Raw genomic sequence first — 25,617 nt, forward strand, 5'->3', positions numbered from 1 at the left:
TTGAGGCTGAGTCGACCTAGGGGACGCCCGGACCGGTTCAGATAATTGTCACAGGTGTTGGCCGCTACAAGGCCGCACTGCTTGCCCCGCTGCACTTTTTACTCCGCTCATCATCGCACGAACCGGCCCTTGCCGCATGATCGCCCACGCGGTTACCGTGGCCATGTGCATCCCGCTTCGCGTCTCCCGCTCGCGTCGCCTCTTGCGTCTCGCGCTTGTGCCGCCCGCTTGCGTCTCCGCTGCCTGGGGGGCATCCCCTCCCCCCCCCCCCCCCCACAATCCCCCTCCCCACTCTGTGAGCCGTGGCCGGAGCAGACGACTGTGAGCTGCAGATTTGTCCGTTCCAGATGAAGTGCGAGCAACTGGTGCCGCTGCACCGTCGCCGCTCGCGCGAGCTCTCTCCCGGTGATGCCGAAATGCCGCGCACGTCCCATTGTTTGTTTTTAAACACTTTCCAGCGACTCTACGCAGTGAGCTCGATGGCGTCCAACGCATTGCGTTTTGAGTTTCGAGTTGAGAGCGTTCAACGCGGGGAGGACTCAAGGGACCCGGGATGGGTCTCGTTTTGCAAGAAGAGCGATCTGAATTTGAAAGTGCTATTTGTATTTTACCAGGTAAGGCCCACTGAGCTCTCCGGCTCTTTTTTCAGAAGCGACCTGGCACACAAATGATAGCTCAACGAAGTGGCTTATCACGTGTGAATGTATAGCAGCCAAATACTCTGAACGCATGTTGATTCTAAATATTGAACCCACGACCTCCCGTATACCAGGCGAGGTAATTAACACCTCGCTACCTTGGCGCCCCTGGTTGGTGACGCAGCACTAGCGGTAGCACGTTCGCCGCTTGTTGAAGAGGGTTCACGGTTCGCATCCGGCAGGCCGCCCTGGTTAATCCTGCCGTACGTATCGACCGTACAAATACACACTCTGCGTCTGCTTCACAGTGCATTGACGCTTTCAACCCGAGTCGGAAAGCGCCTGCGACCCCACACCTCAAGCTCTCGAGCCGACATGTTGTTTTTCCTCCCACATTTGCGCAGCCGCTCGAGATGACTCGGTCACGCTTTACCCGCCATCACAGTGCCAGATCGTTCCGTAATGTGCGTCCATTCATTCCGAGCCTTACGTTAGCGGCGCTGGCTCCTCACGCGCACGCGCGCACGCCCACACACCTCTCCTCTGCTCCTCACCAAACGCCGCGACATCTCGTTAGCCGCAGTTGCTGCCGTCTCCCCCCACGGAGCGGCGAGCCCTTCGCGATTGTGTACCAGGGGTCCTATTTTTTGTGTTTTTTTTTCTCTCCGAATATTTTCCCCAAGTCACTGTTGGACTTGCGCTGGGTTGCACGTGACTTAGAAGGCACGGCCCTACAGGGAGAGGTATACTGGATGTGGTGGGCCGGGTACAGAAGCATTTTCCGAGTCGCTGCTAGACTGGAGTAGGTGGTGTGTGACTATTCGTAGCCACGGCTCAGACCCGGCTGAAATTAATCCCTGGAAATTACTCTTACTCTCTGGCCTCTCTCTACGTGCAATGAAGAAGGGCCATTGCTCAAAACGTCGTCTTGGGTGTACTTGTTCCGTTAGACCAACGGTGTTATTGACGAATGTGTTGGGTTCCATTGGTATGCTGTGCTTGTGCACTGCTGCAAATGCAGCAGCCGGTAGCAGCAGCAACAGCAGCATTGACGATTCGTTTGCTTAACACGGATATCGAGCGATGTCGTGTCGTTCCCGGGCGAGTGGTCACTTCGGTGTGTGGAGTGAACAAAATGAGTGCGCAGAGGGGGATGGGGGAGATGCACGCCGGTGGACAGAGGAGCGAGTGGATCATATAAAACACAGGCGCAAGTCAGAGAGAGAGAGAGAGAGACATCACATTGACTGTGAAGCAGGGTAAGTGGGCTTCGGCGGGTCACGCCGCTTACTCTATACAAGAGAGGCAGCAAATCATAGATGGTGGTTTAAAGTGAACGTCTTGAGCCCGGACTGTGGGTCTCCGTGGGATTCCACGGGTCAATTTGCGTGTCCGTGTACGTATGTACGTGTGTACGTTTAACTTCCATTGTACCTTGCATAGCTATTTGGAATCGCGTGGAAGGACAATATTATATATACACACACACGTTATGTATAATATCGACAGGACCGCTCTGTTCAGAACCAGTGGACATATTTAATGCATTGACACCATCAGTCGTGGGCAGAGAGAAACAGAACAAAAATTAAAACGGAAAGATTTTTAAATTGGGCTTGAACAGTGGACAGGGAGTCTGTGGGAAGGGAGTTCCAGACAATGGGGGGGTGGGCAGGTGAATTGGTGGCACGGATGCGAGATGTTTACTACCTCGCTTGGTATGGAGGAGGTCGTGGGTTCGATTCCAACCCTGATACCTGCTGTATATTTGGAGTTTGCGGTGTCTCTCTCCCAGTGGTCGCGTGGATATTCCTGCGGGGTCTCCGGTTTTTCCCCTAAACATTTAGAATGAACGTCATGCTCTTAAGAGTATTTGGCTGCGATACATTTCCACGTGATGATAAGCCACTTGGTTGAGCTATCATTTGTGGCCAGGTCGCTTCTGAAAAAGAGCTATAGAGCTAGGCCTCGGCAAGGTAAGGTAATTGACCCTTTTTACCGAGTAAAAGGGTAAGGGTAAAGGGTATAGGTGTTGACCATGCCAAGGGGTAAGGTAAAGGGTAGGGTAAAGGTACCACGGAAGAATGATCCAGTAGGGTAAAGGTAGCGCGAAGCATTACCCGGTAAATACCTTGTTAACCGTACTCTTTGGTTGACCGCTCGCTAATAGCTCCATGGCGCAGTCCGTGGCCTCCATTTGAAATTGGAGTCATTGATGTGGGACCAGATGGAGACGGACCACGTTCTTGAGGTAGAGGATGAGGTCCAGGATGCCAGCATTTCCGGGGTCGCTGCGAACAGCAATCGAAATAGGCAGCGGCATGCGTTCCCGTGGGAGCACACGCACGATTGGATGGAGGGTGATCCTCATGTGCAGCAAGGCAAGCGGCAGTGCGTGCACTTCCGCAAGTGGTTTTCCTTCGACACGAACGCGTCGGGGTGGAAAGCCCACCTCAAGAAGCACAACGTGCTCGCCCCCAGGTGCTCGCCCCAGGCAGGCGATACAGCAATCCCGGATGGCCTCCTGGTAAAATTTGAGAACGCGGTGGTTGATTTTGTTATCCAAAGTGCAATCTCTTTGCGAGCCGCAGGCAGCGACAAGTTCAAGACCTTGGTCCACACATTGACGCAGGGATACAAGGGCCCGTCGAGCCGCACCGTCATTTGCAGGATTGTCGAGCTTCACGCCATCATGCTGCCCATCGTCGGGGCGTTCTTCTCCAACCTGGACGTCGCCATCTCGCTCACCATCGACGGGTGGTCGAACCGCAACCTGAAGGGATTTTGGATGGTCACGGCGCACTGGATCGACGCCAAATCTGGTGCGTCGAAATCCATGCTGCCGATGATCCTCGATGTGCAGTCCTGAAGGGGTGTCGGCAAGCGCATTGGCACCGCTCTGTTTGAGCACCTCCTAAGCCTCGGGCGCAATGTCTCGACCAAGCTGCTCGCTGTCACCAGCGACAATGGCTCCGATGCGATCAGTGCTGTCAAGACGTTGTTCGCCCTGGTCAACGCGGACGCCGGATATGAGCAGTTGCAGGCTTGCCACCATATTCGCTGCACGAATCATTCGGTCCAGATCGGCGTCGTCCAAGTTCTCAAACTGATCAAGTCGACCAACGCCGAACTGCGCGAGGCGCTCGTCGATATCAGGTGCAGCAAGGCCGTCCGGCAGTCGTACCGCCACGAGGCCGAGATCGCCAAGCTCGCCAGTGAGGAGCCGACGCACCAGGACTCACCGACCAGGTGGAATTCGACGTTTAACGTGGGCGACGACGCCATCAAGAAGCGTGTCCCATTGGACATTATCATGGCGCGCTTCCAGGATGTGATCGGCATCGGTGCTTTCTCTGAACTGCAGTGGGCAAACATCGAGGGCGTGACAGCATTCCTGCGAATGCCGCGCCAGGTCACGACCTCGTTGTCGGCGGACCGCAAGTCGACATTGGATCTCGTGCCGGTGGCGATGGAGCACCTGATCCGTCATTGCTATTGCAGTGAAGCCGCTCTTAGAGCGATCGATGAGTCCTTGGCCGCGACAGGGATGAAGGCCGAGCTGGTTGCGGTCCCGTGACTTCCTGGTTAAGGAACCCGCCATTGTGGCGTCCTACTTGAATCCACAGCTGCCGAAAACAGCAGACCGAGACGAGCTGGCTACACTGAAGGCCACGGTCCGCTCTGTCCTGCAGCATCGCTACTCGGACGTGCTCGCGATCCCGCCGACGGCAGTCGCTGCCCATATGGAGGAGGGGTCGCTGTTCAGCGCCCTGTTCAGCAACATCGGCAGTTCCATCGACGACGGCGATGAAGTCGATCGTTTTCTGAGCATAGGCGTCACGACCGCCAGCGCCTTCATTGACGTAATGCGGTGGTGGTCTCTCCGCAAAGAGCTGCTCCCCGCCCACTACTAGATGGCCTGTGACTATTTGGGAGCGCTGGAGACGTCAACTCCCTGCGAACGCGCGAATAGCGGAGCCGGGCTGGAGTTCACGCGCGTTCGCCAGTCGCTGTCATCGACGCTCTTCATCCAGTCCATGTGCTTGCGCTCGTGGATCGCGGCCGGCTACCTGAAGGTCCTCTGTCTAACCGGGTCGGAGCGGCGCAGGATCTTATTGCCCGTCGTTCGGGGTTCACGGCCGGCTGCCTGAAGGTCCCCGGTCTAACCGGGCCGGAGCTGCGCAGGATCTTATTGCCCGTCGTTCATCTGAGGACGACGGCAATGACGAACTTCATCAGGTTGTTGATGGGATCGTCATCGACCAAGACGACTGGGACAAGGAGGTTATGGACAGCCTCAACGCCCGATTCGAGAGTATTCTATACGAATAAACCTTTTTCGTGTGTAGTACCCCGGTAATTGCCCTGTAATTGGGTAATTTGTATGGGGTAAGGGTAGGCTCGTTGTTTTAACTTTTCACCTTACCTTGCCGCGGACTATATAGAGCTCAGTGGGCCTTACCCGGTAAAACATAAAAAGTTTATTTTGTGGAATGAGCGACCTCCCGGTGAGCAAAAGTTAACTTTAGGGGGGCAGGGGAGGTGTGTGAGCAGACCTTGGAGTTGGCCACCTCCTGCGATTCCGTTGCGTTTAGCGCTGCTTTTTAAATCCGATTTGTATTGCGATTTTTCCTTTTCACTCGGCACATTCGTTAGCGGCGTCCCTTCTTCCCCCTCCTCCCACGCCCGGCCCACCCGACGCTTCAGCGCTCACCCGCCAGAAACCACGACGTCTCATTAGCGGCGCTCTTGCCGCCGTGTCGTTTGATTACACGGGTTTTTCAAAATCTCGTAACCCAAGATGCCTCGCGTGAAAATAAATAAAAGAAAGCTTCCTTTTGTCGTGCCCCGAGAATTAATTAAGAGCACATTTTTCAGAATTTTTCTTTGGTCGGTGACGCTTCATGGAGCCTGGGATGAGCTGGCGTCTCTTCTGCAATTAACGTCCGGTCTCCCTTAATTGGTCTTGCATGCACAATATAATGCACGCGGCTCCTACGCATGATTATCATGCACAGCATCCCAGCGCCCCCTTTATATTGACAAAAAAAACAGAACTCCGTCAATTATTGAAACCATCGGGTCGATCGTTCCAGCTCAAGGATCAACCGACGTTACAAAATAGGTTCTTACATTTGAGTTGACACATTTGGGTGTGCCTGCGTCGTTCCTCATATGACGACAGCCTGTTCGCCCGTCCACTCGCTCTCCCACTCACTCGCTCACTCACTCGCCCACTCACCTATTCACTCGCCCACCCACTCGCTCGCTCGCTCATCCACTCGCTCGCCCACCCACCCGCTCGCCCACCCACCCGCTCGCCCACCCACCCAACCAATCAATCACCCACCCACTCATTCACCCACCCACCCAATCACCCAATTACCCACTCACCCACTTACCCACCCACCTATCACCCCACCTACCCAGCCACCCACCCAGGAAAGCCCCGAGTCAGTAGAGGGAAAGTGCTGCCCCCTATTTGTCTGTACGAGATGCCAAATGAAATGATATCAGAAGTAGTTTTGTGATATGCGCTTCCACGGGATATTTTCCAACATGGGGATGGAGCGGGATGGGGGAGCGGCCCTATGAGATTTTCGAATGAACGCGACGTGATGCCGACATCACGGTCAGAAATAGCAGTGGGCACGGAAAATCACTCATGTGGATGGGTTATGTAGCTGTCTCCAACTTGCGTTTGTCCTCATAAGGCATATTTTTTTTATACTAGCATTACAGTAGCCAATGGGTAGCGGTAAGGTAACGCCAAAAGCGTTTTGCATGTTTGCAATTAGTCCTATTTTTCATCGTTCATGTCTCTAGGGTTTGGGAAACCTTTTGGATCAATGGCGCCGTTCTTCTCTCAGCTAAGAGCAACACGACTTTACACAAAAGTTTTAGTTCGTTATTCGATCATCTGCACGAGAGTTACCGTGACCCCCACATTGACGGACGGATGGACGGACGGACGGGAGAACGGATGGACAGACGGACGGACAGACGGACGGAGCGGAAGGAGCCAATGCATTGACACTTTCAACCTTGGCCTGGGAAGCGTTATTTTATTTTTTTAATCAACAGAAAGAGGACTCCTCTCGCGAGGGGTGTGCCAGATAAACAGGTGCGCCCGGCGCCAGAGAGCCGGCGCCGAGGTGGCCGGCGCTATTTGCCGCGGGAACTTGGGGTGCCCCAGCCTGTGCAGATGGGTTCCGGTGACGCAGACAGCCGGTCCTTGCCGGGATGTCCCAGCTCTCCGCTGGTGTCCGCCCCGTGCCGTCGCAAGGTTTGCCAACTCTTAGGTGCGACCCCAGACGGATATCTGACGCTACCTTAAGGGGGCGGTGGTTGGGTGTGGGTGGGTGGAATAACAATAATAATAATTCAGTTTCATATCGCGTCATTCATGCAATCGCATTTCACACCGTACAATGATTACGTACATAATCATATTGAGGGCAAATTCCTATTTAGAGCAATTTCGTAAATGCATTGTCTGGAGCAATGTTAGCGTAACCTGCGCCCTGGTCCGCAAGGCCACGTGGGAGGTGTCCCGCGGAGCTGTTGAGGATCTGATTATTTTTCCACGAACACCGCCACACCGCGCCAGGTCCTAATTCATGGCTGAGTCGACCTAGAAGAGGCCTAGGACCGTTTAAAATATTCGCGAGTGTTTATTGGTCGTGAGCGGGAGTCGAACTCGGGTCGCCGCGTTCATAGCACAGCGCGCTAACCACTAACATTCTCACTCCCCACATTGTGCACCCCCACACACACACGCGAAACACACCGTACACAACACACGCAGCACACGCAGTACACATGAAGCATACACGGTGTACATGCACCACTCGTGCACACACAGTGTACACAACACACGCAGCGCAACGCAGTACACACGTTAAACACACCCACCACTCAAGCTCCTGCCCTTTGGAAGTGAAGTTTTATTTCTTCTCAGAGTTAGTGCCCTTGCCATTCCACGTCTCATGACACTCGAGTGGATGAATTTACATCGGCAGTCAACATCTAGATGCCCTGCTTTGTGCCCGTGAGTAGCGTCTCTGTGCCCGATGTTCGTGCACCGCACTCCCCGTGGCCTGGGTTCAACTCCCAGTCATCGAGCGAGTCATCGATCGATGAGCATCGTTCCTTAAGCTCATCATACACGAAGCGCACCGTGTGTCCAGGAGTCGATGGTTTTCGCCTCGTAAATGTCACGTGTTTGGTGGAGCGTTGGTGCAGTGGTCAGCATGCTGCGATATTAACTCGGCGACCCGTGTTTTGATTCCCAGCCACGGCTGACATCAGTGGCAAGTGATGTCAGTACTGGTCCCGACCTCCACCCCCCTTCCACTGCCCCCCCCCTTCACTAACCCGCACTGACCAGAATGTTGAAGTATGGTCACAAACCCACAAGGCTGACATGGTATGGAGAGCACTTCATCCGTAAGTGGATTTAGAATTGCTGGATTTTGTGTTTTTCTAGTTTGTATGTATATCACTGTTGGTGACCATGATGTTGATGACAATTATGATGATATTGTTGATGATAACGAAGCCTACGAACATGGTTTGCTGGGTGTATGCCTTTTGAAGGCCACACCGCTCCCCATCACATGCAACGCCAGCCTCAACAGGCGCTCACCCAAACATCGCGTCACCCCTCGTGGCCATTAACTCCAACACTCCGCGCTCGTTTTGCCGTTGTCGCGGTTTCGCTCAGCTGATGCGCAGCGTGATCAGCGACGTCACGTCGCTTTGGCGTGCGACCCGATCGGGCGGGGGTTCCGCGGCCGGCGATCCCGCGGGGGGCTCAGGTGGCGGGGGGCACCCCGGTCAGCGGCCGTGGAACCCCTGGGAGCACGTCTACTCGCTCTGCAAGGCCGGCCGGGCGCCGCACGTGCCGCAGTTCAACGGCTACGGGAAGTACGTCGTGCGTCTCTACTGGATGGTAAGGGCGGCACGGAATCGATGGGCGCCGTCGCCGCGGGGAGCCTGCCGAGCCTTTTTGTTGCCCGTGCCCACCTCGCCCGCCGCCCTTGGGCTGGGGAGCAGTCGTAGTTGGAGTCGGTTCCGGGAAAAGGGGCAGCAGCGAGGGTCGCATGGCGGCCGGGAAAAGGGCAAGGGATGGCTGGAGGGGGCATGGCTCGTGAGCAGCAGGAAGGAGGGAAGGAGGGGGGGGTGCTGGGCAGGAAGGGTAGGAGGAGGAGAGGGAATGACCGGGCCAAGATGTCGAGGGATGATGAGAGGGTGGTGATGATGATCAGAATCAGAATCTTTGATTATCTTGGAGAAATCCGATGAGCTATGAAGCTCGTTTTCACAGATGTCCAGTCGGGGTGGGTCAGAAAATGACAATAACAACAATATAAGAAAAAAAAAACCTTGGCGTGTCAAACTATAGGAAAGGTAAACAAATGACTAAAAACAAACAAATTAACTAAAGCTAACGCCCACTGAGCTGTTAGTTATTTTTTCAGAAGCGACCTGGCCCCAAGTGATAGCTCAACGAAGTGGCTTATCATCATCACGTGGAGGGTAGAGAGGGAGAGTACAGAAGGAGCCAGCGAGCAGCAGTGAGCTGTATGGAGGAGCAGCGTCCATTTTCACAGTAGGGCAGCAACACAGAAGTTACCGCGATGTACGGGAGGCTTCCTCCGCCTTATATCTCAAAGATAAGTAGCAAAATAAATGAGCAGACAATTAGCCTCCTTCGCACATCCCTTCTTCTTACAAATCCCATCAGCCACACATCATTGCTTGTCTGGAGAGGTCAGCGCTAACGTTGAGCACTGAGGAAGACTGCTCAGTCGACCAGGACTTTGCCGACTCAACATTCCGATCAGAATGTTCAGATTCCACGGGAAGGTGACCACAGCCCCAGGTATTCATTAAGGATGACGATTAGTCAGTCAATCAATCAACCAATCAATCCGTCAGTCAGTAGTACAGTCAGGCCATCAATCATCCAATCAATTGGTCAATTAGTGAGTCAATTTGTCAGTCAATAAACCATCCAACCATTCAATGTCTCGTGTTCGTTCATACCATTGAGCCTTGGTTCTCCACACAAGGAAGGAACAGCTACCCCGATTCCTGCCATTACAGCTTTCAGTGCGGGTAATTTTCAGGAGTCAGATGTTGGCACCTGGTGCCAGAGGGCCTTTAACGTCCACTTTCACGAAGGAGGCGGCCTGGATGGCTGCGAGGTCTGAGCGCTGTGCTGGCACCACTGAGACCTTTAGGTTCCAATCCAGATGTCAGCCGCCCGACCGCGATTACAGCACATTCTCACTTGCGTCGAGCGAGTTGATGGTGTCAGCCCGGCCACCAACGACTTGCGTCGAGACTGGTAGACTCACACAGAGACCCATACATTTGCATAGAGACGCATAGGCTTAGATAGACCCACGTCGAGACCCCTAGATTTGTATCGACTTAAGTTCTCAAGTATAGTGAGTTGATGGTCTCAGCTCGTTCACTAATGAGACCATTAGACTCACAGAGAGACCCACATACCTATGTATACTGAGTTGTGATTAAACAGTTATCGAGTGCAGTAATTTGATATTTTCAGTCTAGTCAACGCCCACATTTGTGGTCCATACATTTATTTAGAAAGTGTTTACAAATGCAACAACTTCTCCCAATAATAATAGTAGAAAAAAGCAACAAAATTGGAACAGCTACACTGAGCCTGCACGGCATGGACGCGCACGCTTTCTCCAGCGTTATTCACGTCGACAAACGCGAATGTTTAATGGGAGTTCGATTGAGGAAAATAAAGGCATCCGATTATAATGCGAAACAACAACAAACGACGCCGAGGATTGTACAAGACGGGCACTTCCCGGTTGAAAGCATAACTGTTCTGTGAGTCACGTGTGACGCACGTTGTGAGTGAGCGTGCACACAGGCTATTGGGGGGGGGGATCTTTGTCCGTGTGTACATGTGCGCGTTTGCCTAAACACACGTGGGCAACCTACGCGTGCACGTCTGCCTTGCCGGCCGTGATGGGCGCTCGCCAACGGCCTTGCGGGGGCTATACGGGGGAGCTCTGTGCGTGCGTCGCGTGTCAGGGCTGCTGGCGCCGCGTGACGGTGGACGACACGGTCCCGTTTGACGAGGCCCACCGCGCGCTGCTGCCCGCGTGCACCGGGCCCGCCGAGCTGTGGCCCGTGCTGCTCACCAAGGCCATCGTCAAGCTCGCCAGCGTGCAGTAAGCGGCACACACCCACCCCCACTCACCCCACCCCACCGTCTGTCTGTCTACGTTCTGTCTGTGCCTGTCTGCTCGCCAGCGTGCGGTAACGATCCCACCTACACACTCCACCGTCTGTGTGAAGTCTTGTCTGTTCGCTCTTCCACCTGTCCATCCATCTGTCTGTTAGCCTATTTGTCCGTCTATTAGGCTATCTGTCAGTCTGACTGTTAGCCTGATTGTCCATCTATCCGTCCATCCGTCTATCCGTCATCTGCCCGCCGGTTGTTATCTCCCTCTCGTACGTATACACACACACGCACATTTATCTAGGTCTCCAATCGTTTGTGTGTCAGATCGTTGCTAGCGCATGCATCTTCCCCTTCCAGGCCCCCATTCGTCCCATCTCGCCCCATCTCGCCACGTATTCTCCGTCTTGTGTTTTTTTTTGCGCGCGCCGCCGCTGCGGTCTCGCTCGGTTATTCACGAAGCTGAGCGGCGCCGTGGCCCGCGGGGGGCGCGGCGGGGGCCGAGGTGGCGTGCCGCCCCTCCGTCATGACGATCGAGCCGTCCTCCTCACGCGGTCCCTTGCCGGGAGACCCCCATACCCCCCCATCCCCCCTCCGCGCCTTCTCCCCCCCCCACCCCCCGCGCCCAAGGATTATTTGTCAGGCGCAGTCACGATTGACCGCGCAGATTCGGGCGGATTGAGGCCGTGTGGTGGTTGCGGGCGGGTGGTCACTGGGGTCTTCCCATGAAGAGAGAGGGAGAAACGAGTGACCTTTGTGATCTTGTTCGTTAAAGAAATTCGAGCTGTTTGTTGCTGTTGTTGTTTTGTGATAGGACATTAGGGGAGCGGTAGTGTAGCGTTAGCACGTTGTGTGCTACAAACCCGCCGACCCGGGTTCGATTCCTGCACACGGTCCAACAACACCAGTGGAGACTATCTGAACCGGTCCTGGGCCTCCCCTAGATCGACTCAGCCTCAAATAAGTAGCTGGCGCAGTGTGTAAACATCATCACTGGGGAGACAAAGGCGGCCAGGCGTGGTGCTGGCCACCCACCCCTTCGTGTGTTGTGCTGGCCTGCATAGGTGCTCGCTAACAGCACTTGCCCCAACAGTCTATTAAGGCTATACGGGGGATCTTTCGTCTTTTTTGGTACCACATTGGCAGTGGCGTACAATCGCCACTTTGGATATTCCCTCCCATTGTCCCCTATTTCCACGTCCTTACAGTAACCTTGCTCATTTCTAGAAATGTGTTAATCGCTGTTATCTTTACGGCTTTGCCAGCGCCGTCTGTTGCTGTCTACGGGGCGTTTTCGGCCTTTGAGCCTCTGCTTGGCTACCGCGGCATTTAAATATAAACAAGCAAAATAAAACAACTCGCCGGCGATGTTAGCCATGGCCGGGACTCGAACCCAGATTTAATGGATTTATAGTGCGTTGCGCTAACCACCCGCACCGCAGCCCCGCCGCCGCTCTGATTATAAAACGGTCACGAACACGTTTGTGTATATTTTTTGTTTTGCGATAAATCAATGAAACACGAATACATTCAAAAGCACAAATGCAGTGAAGGAGGGCGGTGGGGTGGGGTGGGGGAGGGACATCGCGTCCAGAGGACGGTGGAGTTGTCCAATCATGGTAATGGGAAACGAGCTGCACGGGAAGCAGAGCTAAATCGATCCGATTCAGAATGATATCGCTTCTCAGTTGCAAACCGGGACTGCTGCCGCAGCAGCGGCGTAATGCTCAGAAAGCGCACTGGACTTACGATCCAAAGGTCGCCGGTTCGATTCCATCTCCCTGTCCGTCCGGCAGTTGAATCGATGGTGCAAGTTTCTCAAATGCCCCAACCACCCCCCCCCACACCCCCGTCCACCCAGCTCTGTAAATGAGTTCACAACATATTCTTAGCTCTTTCGGTAAAGTCACGTTGAAGGGGAAACAACAAAATAATAAAATATATATAAAACCAATAAAAATTCTCACGACGTTTCGACCATAACACCGTTTGTGTTATGTTTGTGTTATGGTCGAAACGTCGTGAGAAATTTTATTGTTTTATATATATTTTATTATTTTGTTGTTTCCCTTCAACGTGACTTTACTGAAAGAGCTAAGAATATGAATTACGGCAGTCACGAAAGCTTTAAATCAGAGTTCACAACAGCTAAGTCGATTGGCAGGTCGCGTCCGGTGGGGTAAAGTGTGGGTACTCCTGCCTCCTCTAATACGTCTGGCCAGTGTGCACGAGTAGGCCAAGTAACCTCGAAAGTGGCTCCTTTTAGTGGAAGACCTTCAGCCAGCAGTGGCGTTAGAAAGAAATTGCAGGACTGTACTTTTACCTAAATGCGACGGAATGTCAAGGTATTCCTTTGAAGTGGTGGTGGTGGTGGTTGGTGGTGATTGTGGTGGTGGTTGTGGTGGTGGTGGTGGGAGTCGCCTGCCTTCGAAAATGGAACAAGAGCCGAAAAATGTGCACAGAAGCACGGAGAGGTTTTTTTCAGACGCAACTTCACCGCGTCTGCCGGGCATCACCGGGGGGCTTTGAGCCGCCGTGCCCATTCTCCTCCCCAAAAGCACCGGCCCCGGAGGGAACGCTGACAAATGGACGGCTGCGGCCCCGCTCGGCGCGGAGCCTGCCAGAGACGGCGCTCGCTCTGTGCCTCCTCCATCACTTAACCCGCATCAGCGTAACTCACGTGGAGCCCTGGGGGTGGGGGGGGGGGGGGTGGTAAGGGGGGGGCACCCCCGACTCCACCGAAACGCCGGACGGATCTATCGCTCACGGCACCACCGCCACTGCCACGCAGCCGGGTAGCCTCAGTCCTTTCCCGCCGTGTAACAATGAAGCCATTTGGTTATCTTTTTTTTCTCGAGATGTAGCCCCGAATTTTTTTTTTGCTTACGCCACCGCTGGCGGAGGATAGAACTTCCACTCGGGGGAGCTCCAAGATAACCCACTCCTCTCGAGCGGTATTTGGCCTACTAAAGGTTAACCATTGCACCAGGGTAGCAGCGTCCCTGTCATATATCACTGCGGGAAAGTATAACGAGAGAACGTAATGTTAAGCAGTGTGATAGCGGTTAGCGTATTCCGACAGAAAGCTGGGGACCTGAATTCTACTCACGGTCGTGGCGAGCATTTAACCGCGAGCTGTATCTGGGCGGCTGAGACCTAGATCCGAACCAAGGCTCTCAGCGGTGCTGGCTGGGCAGGGTCTTCTGCCACCCCACAAAGGCACGCAGCCACCTCTACCACCCCATGTATGTACGGACGATCTCCCAGCCGATCGTTCTCCGCAGGCCCGCGTTGGTGGCACGCGGTATTGTCTCGGTGAGATGGGGACAAGCGCTGAAACGGACCGTGAGCGGTCGACATCGTTTTGGATGGAAGCCGATGCCATAGATGGTGGAGGAAGTATTGCTAATGCGCCAGAAGAGCCACCTTCTGTTCTCAGGTCTGGCCAAGTGTGATTATAGGAAAGGCCAATCAAAAATCACGTGCTGTGGAGATGCCACCGGTTACAGGGCTGGAGGAGTAGCGGCAGATCGAGGGTGAGGTGAGAGGGTGCATGAGGATCAGGGGCGGAGCCAGGATTTCAGGCCGGGGTGACATTCAACAAATTTTAATTTCAAGAATGATTAGATGGTCAGGCTGTTGAACTAGACGCCATCGGTTGGCGACACACTCTGACAATGCAGTTGCACGGAGTCCGCCAGACCGAGTGTCGTACACTTACACGCAGAATGTCACCCCCCCTGTCACCCCCCCTGGCTCCGCCCCTGATGAGGATGGTGCACCTCTGATTAGCACGGTTTGGCTAGGTATGGTATGGTCCTAAAGAAGTTCAACACATACAGGCAGACAATAGGAGCTCGTAGAGAAAGAAAATCCGAGCAGCTGAACCCATGCAGTGATTCGACATCTGGTTTCGAAGACGTACGAGCTGAGGCTGATATTGGATGGTCTGAGATGGCGTGAGTGGTTTGAGATTGCGATGGCTTGAGTGGCATGAGATGGTCTGAGCTGGTTTGACATGGCTCAGTATCATCACCCACATCGGCGAATTGGGCAGACTGTTCCTGCTGTTGTCAGAGTCTGTAGGAGAGTGGCGGCCGGCATGCACGCGCGTCTTGTCGCTCGCACGTCTGTGGTGGGTGCTGGTCGTGTGTGGATTGGGGGAGAGTCTTTTGGGACATGAGGTGTTTTAACATCGCTTCTGTTACATGCATGTGTATATGTGTACGTGCGTACGTGTGTTAGCTTATGTGTGGAGCGGTAGTGTAGCGGTTAGCACGCTGCGCTATGAATCCGGCGATCCGGCTTCGATTCCCGCTCATGGCGAACACCCGTGACGATTATCTGAACCGGTCCTGGGCCTCCACAAGGTCGACTAAGCCTCAAATGAGTACCTGGCATGGTATGTGATAATCTACACCGGAGAAACAAAGGTGGCCAGGCATGGTGCTGGCCACATCATCCCCCTCGTGCGCTATGCCGCCATTAAGTAGGTGCTCGTGATCAGCACTTGGCCAAACAGCCTGTAAGGGCCTAGACGGGGAATCTTTGCCTGGCATCCCATGATATCTGTCTCGTGACCCTTTTCCACCCAGTGCGGTCTCAGAGTGCACTTAGCCTGGCAAAAGTGGCTTGCTGATGTCACAGCACTTAGTGCATTTCCACTGGCTATGTTCTTGTGGGATATGTGTACACGTGTTAATGTGCATACGCTTGTTTGTGCACGTATGTGGGGAGCATGACTGCAGCGGTGAGAAAGCTGCACTACGAACCCAGCGACCCGGGTTCAATTTCCGTTCACGTCCAACATCAGTGGCGATTATCTGAACCGGTCCTGGGCCTCCCCTCGTGTGCAGTGCCAGCCTTCATAGGTGCTGGCTAACAGCACTTGCCCTAACAGTCTGTTAAGGCTTTGCACATATCTGTCTGTCCGTGACAGGGTGTATGGGGAGTGTTGGCGCAGTGCTTAGCGCATTGCGCAATTCCCGGCCACGGCCAACATCAGTGACAAATTACATACGAACCGATACTGAGTCTCCCCTAGGTCGAGTCAGCCTGGTGCAGTGTGTAAACATCCACACTGGTGAGACAAAGGTGGCTGGGCGTGGTTCTGGCCACACCGTGCCAGCCTTCGTAGGAGCTCGCCAACAAGACTTGTCCCAACAATCTGTGGCGGTTCCATGGGGGTGTATTTGTCTTTGTGGCAGCTGTCAGACCCTGTCCCTGTGGAATGATATCATTGACCAATCTCAGGCCTTATTTTTCTTATTTCAAAGGCTTTTTTTCCCTTCTAAAACGGCTCGCTTCCTTTAAACTAGGACCATGAGATTTGATTATTATGATTCACAAAGGCGAAATGCGAACAAGGTGACTTCACTGTCACAGAACATGTGTTAATTGATTAACCGATTGTGGCAGTGTACAGCGTTGGGTTGGTGTGCTGCTAAACGTGCATATGAAGGCAGAGAGAAACAAAATGCCACGTTCCGATGACCACTTTAAAGGAGGCCGGCCTGGTTCATGAATCGGGCAAGAGGGCTCGGCCCAGATTTCCCGTTGGCAGCCCGACCGGTCGAAACCAGTTCCAAGGGGCCACGTGGCTCCCTTTCATATGGGAGTCGCGTGCATTTTCCCAGGCTGCCCTTTGGAACCAGTCATGTTGTCACGGGGTCAATGGAATAATGACACAGGTCAATAGCGTCTTTCGCATAGGTCAAAATTCAGTGCCGTGTTTTCATTAAAAATAAAATAGTGGAAAATTACAAAGATAATAGTTTTTGGCTTGGGGTAGCATAACCTAACGCAAGCATACGGTGAGCCTTGTTAATAAGTACGAGTCATATTGAGGTTGCTTCTCGAGTTGCGCAAGGGAGGGAGTGAGAGGGAGAGCGGGTGGTGGCACGGAGGGAAGGGTTCTAACGCCACGGAGCCGCCTTTGCTCTCGCACCATTGGCACGGGTGGCGAGCCGCATTGGCACGGGTGGCGAGCCGCGTTGGCACGGGTAGCGAGCCGCGTTGGCACGGGTAGCGAGCCACGTTGGCACGGGTAGCGAGCCGCGCTCCTGGAAGAGCCTGGTAAGGCTCATTTCTGGCTTCTAACGATGGTGGAAACGCAGCATCAGTGCGAGGGGGAGGGACGGATCATCCTGAAAGCTGTCATCGCCCTCTCCCTGCTGTCTACTGCTGCATTTATCTAATCTATCTAAAAACTCAACACACTCTGCAACACTGTGGTTTTAAAATGAAAAAAAAAATAGGCAACGTTTTGGGTAATGACCCTTCTTCATAACACGTGAATAGTTAGGTGAGAAGAAAGATGGAGTGGACGATAAGTGTTGTACACTGCACTGGTTTACACCATGGAGCCTGATGAGAATTACATTTTTAGAAAAAATTCTGATAACTCAGTTTTATAAATTGGTCTATGAACAGTTATCTAACAATATATATTTAATCACAGGCAAACACCATTTTAACAATCACAAACCCGTCAATAATCACAAACGCATCGCGCCTAAAACTCCTTTACATTCGAAGTAAAATGGTGAAAATGTTGCTGGCACAGTGCATTGTGGGAAGGTTTGCTCTTGTGAAGACATGTCAGGCGGTAACCCCACTGCTGGTGGATTCCTGGGCCCAGTCACTGTGATTGCAACAGGAGGAATTTCACCGCCATTCGTATCTGAGGCAGAGACGGTTTGTGGAATTAATTGTGGGGTAGAACTATTCAACTATTTCCTGTGCACAAGTACAGTTTTATGTTGTTAAAGAGCATAAATCATGATGGAAACTCTGGTCATCCTCGCAGCACCGGCTTTTGGCTAACCATCGAACAAAGACGGTCACTGCATCGCGTGCTTTCAGATGACCATCTGCGGCCGTCTGGAACGCTCTTCCTTCCGATATTAGGAAGCCCCAGGAGTTATGCACTTTTAAATAATCTAGATTGAAAACTCTTTCTTTACAACTACTTTTGTTTTGTTATTGGCAAAGGAGGTCTCATAATGTAAATGCTCACCCCGAGCCCTCAATACTCTGATAGTGCGCTGTTTTTGAGTTGTACGCCTTTTGGCGTCTTCTGGTCCAACACCAATGGAGACTAGGCTCTAAGAAAAGCCGTCTCGGGTGTGGACCAATCAAATTCAAGGACAGTGCATATTATTATTATCAGAGTTGTCTTTTTTGTTTGCATTTTAACTGCTTGTGTTGCGGTTATTGCAAACATGATGCCTTGAATAAAGGTGTCAGTTTTTGTGCCAGTTAAAAGGGTAAAACCTATTCCTACAACTACTTTTTGTGTTCAGTTTGTTGTCCCTCCCCCGCACCTCCGACTCGCATGGTTGTCTCCGGGCCACTTGACTCGAGAGTTTGGTCAACCTTTATTTTTACCACTCGAGTCGTCGTTCCTGCAGTGCATTTCGAATATTTGTTTTCTTCTCAACTCCGGTTGGGATGTGGATTTGTGCTACGGCCTCACTTGACGGGCTGGCTCGAGTTCCCTGCCACGCCAGAATCGCGGGCCATGAGGGCACAAAATGTCACCCGACACGATCACTCCCTTGTTTATCTTTAGGAAACGTGGCTCATTTGTTTTACAGAATACATCCATGGTTTGACATGTGACTAGAAGAACGCCGTCGTTAAATTTACCCTCCCACATCCTTGCCCAGAGTCTAAGTGTCCCTGCCTCCCCTCCTCCCCTCCCTCCAGCCAGCCACCCAGGCATGAAAACCTTCTTTTTATTCTCTCTTATGGCTGATGTGGATGCAGAGGAACAACTACAATTTTACATTCATGTGGTCAAGCCAGATAACCGCGTCAGGAGCAGCGAAGTGTATCATCATGGCTGTGATGTCTCCTTCGTATTTGTGGATCGGGGCATTACGTCGTTATACGTTGTGCGGTCTGTTTTGAATGACCACAGTCGCACACTGGAGAGTTTTTAATTTTCTGTTTGTGCGTCAGGTATCTGCATCTACTGCCATGGTTTGTGCACCGGATACGGTGTGCACCATGAGCTTCGTGGAAGATTAAACCAAGGGATTTTCTGCGTTGTGTATTTCACGATGTGTTTTGTTGTGAGTTATTTTGAACTCCATTCAGCCCTGCAAGCTTCATGCGGGTTTAATTTGCATGTATTACAGCATGATGACATTGCACACATATGCGAATTTAGGCAGGCAGGAATCCAGCCCAATATGATTTAATAATTTACATTTAATGTTGCTAAATGAACGGCGGCCTTGCAATTTTGTGCGCAGGCATTTCTGATATTATTTTATTTTACCAGGTAAGGCCCACTGAGTTATGTAGCTCTTTTTCAGAAGCGACGTAGCCACAAAAGATAGCTCAACGAAGTGGCTTATTACGTGGACATTTATAGCAGCAAATACTCTAAAACTCATTTTTCAAAATGTGGAGGGAAAACCCGGAGGACCCGGAGAAAAATCCACAACAACCACTGGGAGAGAGACACGCAAACTCCAAACACACAGCAGGCGTCAGGGTCGGGATCGAACCCACGACTTCCTGTATCCCAGGCGTGGTAGTTAACATCTCTGAACCACCGTGGCGCCCAGCGCCGCCCCTGACTCACCTGATGGCTCTAGTCCGTGGGAGCGTTGTGGAAGCGCCCACCCCCTTTTCATTTCAGCCAACTCCAGTCGCCCCTTCGGCTCGAATTCGGGGGGAGAGAGATCTGACCCAAAGTCAGGCTGAATCGGGGCAACTGGAGACAATTGGCGCTGTCTGTTCCGTGGGAAATTAGGTAAACGATGATGAAAGAGCCCACGCGGGCGGCGGATGTGCATGTGTGCACGTGTGCTTGTGTGAGTGAGCGTGTGCGGGTGTGTGCGCGTGTGTCTTTGTGTGTGCGTGTGTACGCGCGTGCGTGTATGCTTGCATGTCTTTGTGTGTGTGTGTGCACGTGCGCCGTGCAGGGATGTGACCTTGAGGAGGTCGTATCCGAGGTTAGTGGCAGCCTCCAGAGCTGAAAGTTTGGTGAACCATCGCTCTGAAGCTCACGCTCCATTTGCAGTTTCCCAATGAATAAACGCTTCGCTTTTCTCTCCCCCCTTTAAAAAAATACGGGGAAGCGAGCTTCGTTTCATCGGCGCAAAACAGAACCCGCTCCAGCGTGTTGGTGCGTCTGTGTACACACGTGTGGGGTAGCGGTAGTGTAGCGGTTAGCGCGCTGCGCTGCGAACCTGGCGACCCGGGTTCGATTCCCGCTCACGGCCAACACCAGTGACGATTATCTAAACCGGTACCGGGCCTCCCCTAGGTCGACTCAGCCTCTAATTAAGTACCTGGTGCGGTGTGTAAAACATCGCCACTTGGGAGACAAAGGCGGCCGGGCGTGGTGCTGGCCACCGACCTCCTTGTGTGCCATGCCGGCCTTCATAGGTGCTCGCTAACAGCACTTGCTCCTACAGTCTGTTCAGGCTATACGGGGATCTTTGTCTTTGTACACACGTGGGGGTGCAAGTGTCTTTGTGCACACGCGAGGAGCGGTAGTGTAGCGGCTCGCACGCTGCGCTACGAACCCGGGGACCCAAGTTCGATTCCCGCTCACGGCCAACACCAGTGACGATTAATCTTCACTGGTGCTGGGTCTCCCTTAGGTCGACTTACCTTCAAATGCGGCCTTGAGTGATGTTTACCACCCACCCCCTCGTGTAGCATTGTTGCCCTTCATAGGTGCTCGCTAACAGCGGGATCTTTGTCTTTGTATGCGCACGTGAAGAGCAGTGGCCCAGTGGTTAGCGCGCTGCGCTACAAACCCGGTGACCCGAGTTCGATTCCCGCTCACAGCCAACATCTGTGCTTCATATCTGAACCACTCCTGGGCCTCCCCTAGGTCAACTTAGTCTTAAATGAGGACCTTGTGCAGTGTGTCAATGTATGCAATGGGGAGACAAAGGCGGTCTGGCGTGGTGTGGTGCTGGCCATAGACCCCCTCATGTGCCGTGCCGGCCTTCATAAGTGCTCGCCAACAGCAGTCTAACTATTTAACTAATTTTACACCAGGTAGGCCCACTGAGCTATGAGAGCCCAGACGCGACCTGGCCACAAATGAGAGCCCAATGAAGTCACAAGTGGCTTATCAATGTGGAAATTCACAGCAGTCAAATGCTCTAAACGCATGTTGATTCTAAACGTGGAGGGAAAAACCGGAGGACCTGAAGAAAATTCCACATGACCATTGGGAGAACATGCGAACTCCCAGTACACAGCAGACGTCAGGATCGGGATCGACCCCAACGACAGGAGGTATACCGGATGAAGTAGCTAACATCTCACCACCGTGGTTTGCCCTATACAGCAGGCGTCAGGGTTGGGATTTAAACCATCGACCTCCTGTATACCAGGTGAGGTAGTGAACATCTCACCACCGCAGCAATCTTTGTCGTTGTCTGCGTGTTAGCTGTGTGGGGCGGAGTGGCCACGGCGAGCTGGGAGAGTTCACGGTGCTGCACTGCCTCACCGGCTGGATCCCTGAAGTCATCCCTCTACGGTGAGCGACAGCCGCAGGACACTGCGTGTGGGTGGGTCCGTCACTCACCCCACTTATTCGCTCACTCACTAATTCAGCCACACACACGGCCACTCACTCACTTAGCTGCTCACTAAAACCATCAGTTGCTCAATCACTTGTTTGCTCACTCGCTCGCTTGCTCACTCACTCACTAGCTCACTCAGCCACTTACTCGGCTAGCCACTCACTCGGTCACTTACTCACTCCCATCCTCACACACTCATTCGCTTCTGAACTCACTCGGCTACTCATCCACTCACTCATTCATCCATCGAGGGCAATGTATAAAATTATATTGATCCAGGATCATCGCTGGACATGAAAAAATGTACGCAGTCATTGGTGATCAGTCTGAGCTCATCAACTCAGTACACTTGAGGACAACCGGTTTCAATCACGGGCAGTGGCCCAAAACTCGGATTCGAACCCAGGGTCTCAGCGTTGCCGGCTCAGTGCCTCTGACCTTTGAGCCACCCAGCCACCCCTTGTCCTTCCTGTGAATGCCTTCCAAACAAGGTTCAAACGGTTGACGCTTGAGCTCCATCCGTCTGTCACACTGTGCGTCTGTAACGGACCACATCCTCCTGAAAATCAGCGCTGTGCCTCTTTTCATGGGATGGCTCTCGGCTGGGCTCACTGGGTAATTCCCCATGCCATTTGCACGGTGGCACAAATTCACGAGCGTGGTGTGCGCTGACATTTAAGGCTATATTTACATCTTGCAGAGGAGCCTGCAAGCACCAATCAGGAGTAATCAGTGTAACTTGGCACACGTTGTGTCTGCCCAGCATCACAAAAACAACAACAAGGACAGCAAAAACAGGGCTCGTGTCCTGGTAAAGATTTAAAGCGATGTTGAATGTCAATTATGATGCAAACTGAGTGCTTTTCGTGATGGAAATGTGAGTGAATTATTTGACCGAACGGCTGACTGACTGATAGAATGTCTATCTTACTGGTTGACTCACTGATTAACTGACTGATTCAGCAACTGACTGACTTAACAAATTAACAACCAACTGACTTCAATACTGGCTGCTTGATTATTTTATCCACAGACTAATTTGCCAAGCTTGCTGAATCCTCAGGTGAAATAATTGACTCCTTAATTAACGGACTGATTGACTAATTATTTGACTGAATAACTAACTTAATGTTTTTCTGACTGATGGCCTAATTGTCTTACTCTCTGACTGGCTCACTGCGTGCCTGATTGTCTGACTGATTGCTTACGTGACTAATTGCCTCATTCGCCCAACTGACTTACTGCATTGCTGGCTGATTTTTCTCATCGTCCATTGTCCGACTGTCCCGACCGTCTGTCTGCCTGTCCGTCTAACCGGCCGATGGGCCATCTAACGAGTCTGCCCCTTGCCTTTGCGCGCGCCCGCCCACCCACCCGCCCGTCCGCCCACCCGCCCCAGGGCAGCCCACGCTGCCCGCGTTTGGGGCCTTCTGCGGGAGCTGCTGCCCGAATTTCGCCTGCCCCCGGAGGACGGAGTGGGGGCTCGCCCAGAGGAGCACGCGACCCCGGGGGTCCCGGCGGAGCCGGCGATCGAAGAGCCCCCGCCGGCCGCGGCGGCGGATCCCGGTCCCCCCAACCCCACGGCCGAGCCCCCCGCGATGGCGCACGGCAAGGACTGCAGGAAGGAGGCGCCCCCCAAGGCCGCCGAGCGTGGGACGCCAGCCGGTGGGTGCGGGATGGAGGGGGCTGAGCCATCGTCGTTTCGTTCCGAGTTGGAGCGCGTGCGGCCCGCGGTCGCTTCCGTCGCGATGGTTCCGCGCGTCATTATCTCGATTCAAGAAATGTTTCTGCTGCTGGCCACTTGGCATCTTGGGCCCCAGGGCTGCCTGCTCTGAGATGCGCAGCGTGAGAGGCGCAGGATGAGTAATGAATGGCGACGATGATTTTCAGCGGATCGGACGTGACAGCCGAAAGTTATCATTGTGCGTGTTTGCCCAGCCTCGCAGAGCCTCATGACTCTTTTTCAGGAGGGTCCAGTCGCAGCCGATGATTGCGCTGTAGATTCTACGTGAGTTTTTATTTTAAAGAGAAAACGCTGCAGCAGTGGGCTGTGCATTCAGCAGATAGTAAAAAAAAAAAATGCTCTAAAATAATCTCGAAATGCGGCAATGAGACTATTATTTATTATCATATTTAAAATTGCAGTCTGTGCACAGGCTGTTTATCAAAGAATGATACGTGTACGCGCATTCTGTTTTTGTGCCATGCATATCTGTCTCGAGTGCTATCACGCATGAAGGCGCTGCTGTGTTTAGTTTGTTGTCCTTCGTCCGCTCCTCCAATTAGCACGGTTGACTACGTAAGGCGCGAAAGAAGTTTAACATTCATACGTGCTGCGTGTCACGGACACCGTCTGGAGTAGTTTCACAGCAGGGGACGACGTTGCTGCTCCGGGTTATCCCAATTTGAGTAATTTGCGGTCTGTGTAATTGTTCAAATTTGGCTGATTTGGCCCATCACGCCGTCACACACCAAGCCTACTCTTTTCGGATGGCGCCGCGGGAGCTTTTAACGTCCGCTGACGCAGGAGACCGCGCGCGGGTGGTATTATTTAAAGTTTTTTTGTTGTTGTCAGGGATGCGACGCTCATTCGTGACACAGGGGAAACCTTTAATGAGAACCGCGGTAACTTTTTACTTTACGGTTAATACACAGTATTAACCAGGGTGGCCCGCCGGATTTAAACCGCGAACCTCTGGTAGTGGAAGAGAACGGAGGGAACCCCCCCCCCCCCCCCCCCCCAGGTGACCCGGTGCTCGCTGTCGCTTCCGCAGACAGGACGGATGGGAAGGAGGGCGGCCGACGGAAAGGGAAGGACGTGGAGAAGGAAAAGAGGAGGGCTGCACCTTCGGAATCTGTGTCGCCAGTTGTCGAAGGTGGGAGCTTGTTCGTGTCGTGCCTTTGTTTTGCATGTTTAGCCATAAGTACGTGTGGTTAATGCGCTCATTATTTCCTTGCAAGCATCTTAACACCTGTTTCATTGGCAGAAAGGGTATGGACCTGTTCGCATACTTAACGTTGTACGTTCAACTTCTTTCACATCGTCATGCGTGAGGCCAACCGTGTTAATCAGAGGTGCCTCTCGCACCGCGCGCCGCACCATGCCCCCGGAGTGCCGGCATGTAAATGACGCGTACGTACACGGCGATCCATTTACAGACACTCCGCCGATTTCTCAATGACCCCTCTTGTTTTTTAACATTTCTTTAAATGGCTGATTGATCATTGTGAAGGCGATTGCTTCGTATCTTACAGAGGAGAGGCACGAAGAGATATAATAATTCATCGTAAAGCACTGTTTTCATTCTCTTTTCTCCCTGCTGTTGTAATGGGGGTGTCTATGATCGGACCACGCCGTCCCGCAAAATACGCGTACGCACATTAGCCACTCCCCGCTCTTCCATTTGATTCGAGAAACCACGTCGACTCTCGTCGCTTACAACGGTGAGAGCGCCGTTTGTTGTGAGTCACCCCGACGTTTTGGGACTTCAGGCCTTGGTGGCGAGATGTTACCTCCCTCGCCTGGCATACAGGAGGTCATGGGTTCGATACGTACCCTGACGCCTGCTGTATATTTGCAGTTTTGCATGTTCTCCCCATGGTCGTGTGGATGTTTTCTACGGGTCCTCTGGTTTTTCCCTCCGCATTCAGAATCGACATCACGCTTTTAGAGAATTTGGCTGCTGTACATTTCCACGTGATAAGCCACTTCGTTGAGCTATCATTTGTGGCCATGTCGCTTCTGAATAAACTCCTTAAAAAAGTTTTTTTTTTTAAAACAACGGTTTTATTAACAACTTCGTTTAACTCACGGTCGAGAAGTTCGTCAATGGCGCTTGAGTCACGTGGCGCCTGAGTCACGTGGGCGCCTGAGTCACGTGGCGCCTGAGTCACGTGGCGCTTGAGTCACGTGGCGCCTGAGTCACGTGGCGCCTGAGTCACGTGGGCGAGGCGATTCCAGAGTTTAAGGACCGCGGCGTTTTTGACCTCACCGAAATAAATATTGCATTAATAAGCCGTCCGTACAAAATGTTAATTGCTTTAAAAGAGCCAATTAATTGATTAAGTGATGCCGATTTTGATACATGCATGCATTGTCACCGGATCTGAGTAGGTGTGCAAATTTTTTTAATTAATTGGACAACGCGAAGTAGACTAAATGTTGATTACAAGATTTGACCAC

The 25,617-nt window shown here is 52.7% G+C and overlaps 1 protein-coding gene across 3 annotated transcripts in view; it reads left to right on the plus strand.

Moving 5' to 3' along the window:
- The window catches only part of ADGB (androglobin), a 193,333-nt gene that overhangs the window by 40,336 nt on the left and 127,380 nt on the right, over positions 1-25,617 (plus strand). For 2 of the 3 annotated variants that reach the window (XM_032973450.2, XM_032973475.2), the window contains 5 exons: positions 8,365-8,592; positions 10,722-10,861; positions 21,299-21,388; positions 22,834-23,099; positions 24,179-24,310. In XM_032973450.2, the coding sequence (XP_032829341.2) occupies positions 8,365-8,592; positions 10,722-10,861; positions 21,299-21,388; positions 22,834-23,099; positions 24,179-24,310 (856 nt within the window). The remainder of the gene's footprint in view (positions 1-8,364; positions 8,593-10,721; positions 10,862-21,298; positions 21,389-22,833; positions 23,100-24,178; positions 24,311-25,617) is intronic. The other variant, XM_076074936.1, reaches the window with a different exon arrangement.

This window comes from Petromyzon marinus, chromosome 51 (assembly GCF_048934315.1).
Source record: "Petromyzon marinus isolate PM22_M1 ecotype Great Lakes invasive population chromosome 51, UKy_Petmar_22M1.pri1.0, whole genome shotgun sequence".
In the NCBI taxonomy this organism is placed as follows: Eukaryota; Metazoa; Chordata; class Hyperoartia; order Petromyzontiformes; family Petromyzontidae; genus Petromyzon; species Petromyzon marinus.